Source organism: Cyprinodon variegatus, unplaced genomic scaffold (assembly GCF_000732505.1).
Source record: "Cyprinodon variegatus isolate N-32 unplaced genomic scaffold, C_variegatus-1.0 Scaffold1694, whole genome shotgun sequence".
NCBI lineage: Eukaryota > Metazoa > Chordata > Actinopteri > Cyprinodontiformes > Cyprinodontidae > Cyprinodon > Cyprinodon variegatus.
In genome coordinates, this window is record NW_015152147.1 from 55,346 (window position 1) to 57,552 (window position 2,207).

The 2,207-nt window shown below is 44.2% G+C and overlaps 1 protein-coding gene across 1 annotated transcript in view; it reads right to left on the minus strand.

Moving 5' to 3' along the window:
- mtm1 (myotubularin 1) overlaps positions 1 to 2,207 on the minus strand; it is a 14,713-nt gene that overhangs the window by 5,322 nt on the left and 7,184 nt on the right. Inside the window, exons 8-12 of the mRNA XM_015404320.1 lie at positions 1,029 to 1,211; positions 806 to 961; positions 689 to 736; positions 515 to 607; positions 97 to 210 (exon numbers count right to left, since the gene is read on the minus strand). Of these exons, the coding sequence (XP_015259806.1) occupies positions 97 to 210; positions 515 to 607; positions 689 to 736; positions 806 to 961; positions 1,029 to 1,211 (594 nt within the window). The remainder of the gene's footprint in view (positions 1 to 96; positions 211 to 514; positions 608 to 688; positions 737 to 805; positions 962 to 1,028; positions 1,212 to 2,207) is intronic.

Below are 2,207 nucleotides of genomic sequence, written 5' to 3' on the forward strand. Positions count from 1 at the left end.
CAACGAGTTCAGGTGTCGGTAAGGTGAACGCAGCGTTAGCAACGAGTTCAGGTGTCGGTAAGGTGAACACAGCGTGTAGCCCGGATGGTCGCTCACCTGCTGGTCCCGCATGCTCTCACAGTTATAGAGGAAGGTCCCGAAGCGGCAGCTGTAGAGATGATCCAGGACGGTTAGCAGCAGCTGCTCGTTGAACTCGAAGGCTGTGGGAAACTGAGGGGAAACGCTTCAGTCACAGTGGAGCCATTTTCATTTTAAACATCCAAATTCTAAATTATCTACTTTGATTTTCCTCCGCTGTCAGTTAACAGAAAAACTCACTTTCTTTAATTCTATTTTATTCATTTTAGATTTAAAAAAAATATTACAGCACAGTTTGAAGGAAAAGGAGCAGAAAAAATTATTCTTCATTTTTACAAAACGATAAAATAATTTATTATAATTGAAAGCAGTAACTTCCTCTGACTTTAATATGGTTTAAATCTAAACGATCTGCAAACTGAAGTGTTTAACCGACCTGTCTGGTCATCTGCCAAACGCAGTCGATGAACTGAACGAAAATGGGCGATCTGTCCTGGTCGGCGTGGTTTTTGTCACCGTGGCCGATCCTCTAAAACAAAGAAAATGACATCATTCCTAACCAGACGGAACCTTCTGGCGTGAAGCGTCTCCATCAGCAGGATAATCTTACAGATGCAAATTTGTGACCGAAGCTGATCCACTCCTTCTCCACCAGGACCTGCAGAGAAAGCAAAGATCAGCTGATTGTCTGACGCTGGTTTCCGGCGCTCTGAGTGGCGAGGCGCACCTGGAAGCCCCTCAGGGTGCGGTAGTGGCTGTCCAGCATCAGCATGGCCAGCGAGGTGAGCTGAGCGGTCCGGTCCCAGCCGTCGCTGCAGTGCACCAGAACCGAGCTTCCACTGGACACCTTGTCGGCCACCTGGATGGCTCCTGACAGCACCAGCTGAACAGCACAGGGTTTTAACGCACGGAGCGGCGGCGTGCGGCGGAGGTCAACGCGCGGCTCTTACCTTAATGTGCTCCAGCCAGTGGGTGGACTCCAGGCTGGACAGCCAATGGGATTCCTCCACGTTGGGGTAGACGATGTCCTTCAGCTTCTTCAGCGACTCCCGCATCACATGAATGTTGTGGATGTCCAGAAAGACCAGCTCTGCGTTTAGGTACTCGTCCCCCTCATAGCCCCCCCCGGTGGCCTGGAGTTGGAAACACACCAGCAGGCGTAGAAATAAATACAGGCTTTATACAGGAATTAATGCTTTTTAATGCTCTTTTATAATATTAATAATAATAATTATTATAATAATTATAATGCCGTCATCAGGCTGCAGACATGTATCCTCGTTTTCCCGCCACTTTAGTTGAAATTGTCCTTTTTCCTCCATTCTGTAGCTTTTTCTGAACTTACGGCTTTGCCATCAACCGGAAGCAGTTCCACACAAATATATCGTGATATAAAATGTTTGACTAAATTGTTTTTATAAACTATTTTTTAAAAGAAAGCATTTTAAATGCCACAATAAACAGATTTAATGAATTTTAATGCCAATTAGGGCCTTAATTTAAAAAAATGATAATTTAATGAGATTTCCTGATTTTTAATGAAATAAATCCAGTTTTATTTCTGTAGCTCCAAGTCACATCGTGTCATCTCAGGTCATTTTCCAGTTCACCAGTTCTGGTCGGGTTTTCTGATTGGTTCTGGTCGGGTTAAAATGGTGGAATTCTCTTCAGACAAATTAAAGAACAATCAAGACGATTAATTTCATTTTTTCATCCGGAGGGAAAACGAGACAAATTCTAACAGCCGTCTATAAACCTGACCAGTCCAGCGCTAACCTGTCTAAGCTAGTTTCCCAGGAAAAGGCGGCGCCATCTGCAGCTGTGTTCATACCTTCCTGACCCGTTGTGTCTGTTTTGTCTTCTCCTCAGTCTGTGAGCCTGATACACAGCAGGGAATCTGTTTGAAATCTGAGTTACTTTAATCTAAGCTCATTTATCTTAATAGGAAAAAGATGCTATTAGCCAGGACTGCTCAGCTTATGCAGAGACTTCTGCTTCCCGTTGATTCTGTGTGATCGGGTTCAAACCTCCTCTCCGCTGTATTCTCTGCTCAGGGTTCCTGCAGCATCAGGAGAGTTAAATTCAAGACTTTTTAAGACTTTTTAATGCCACTTGAAATAAAAATTTAA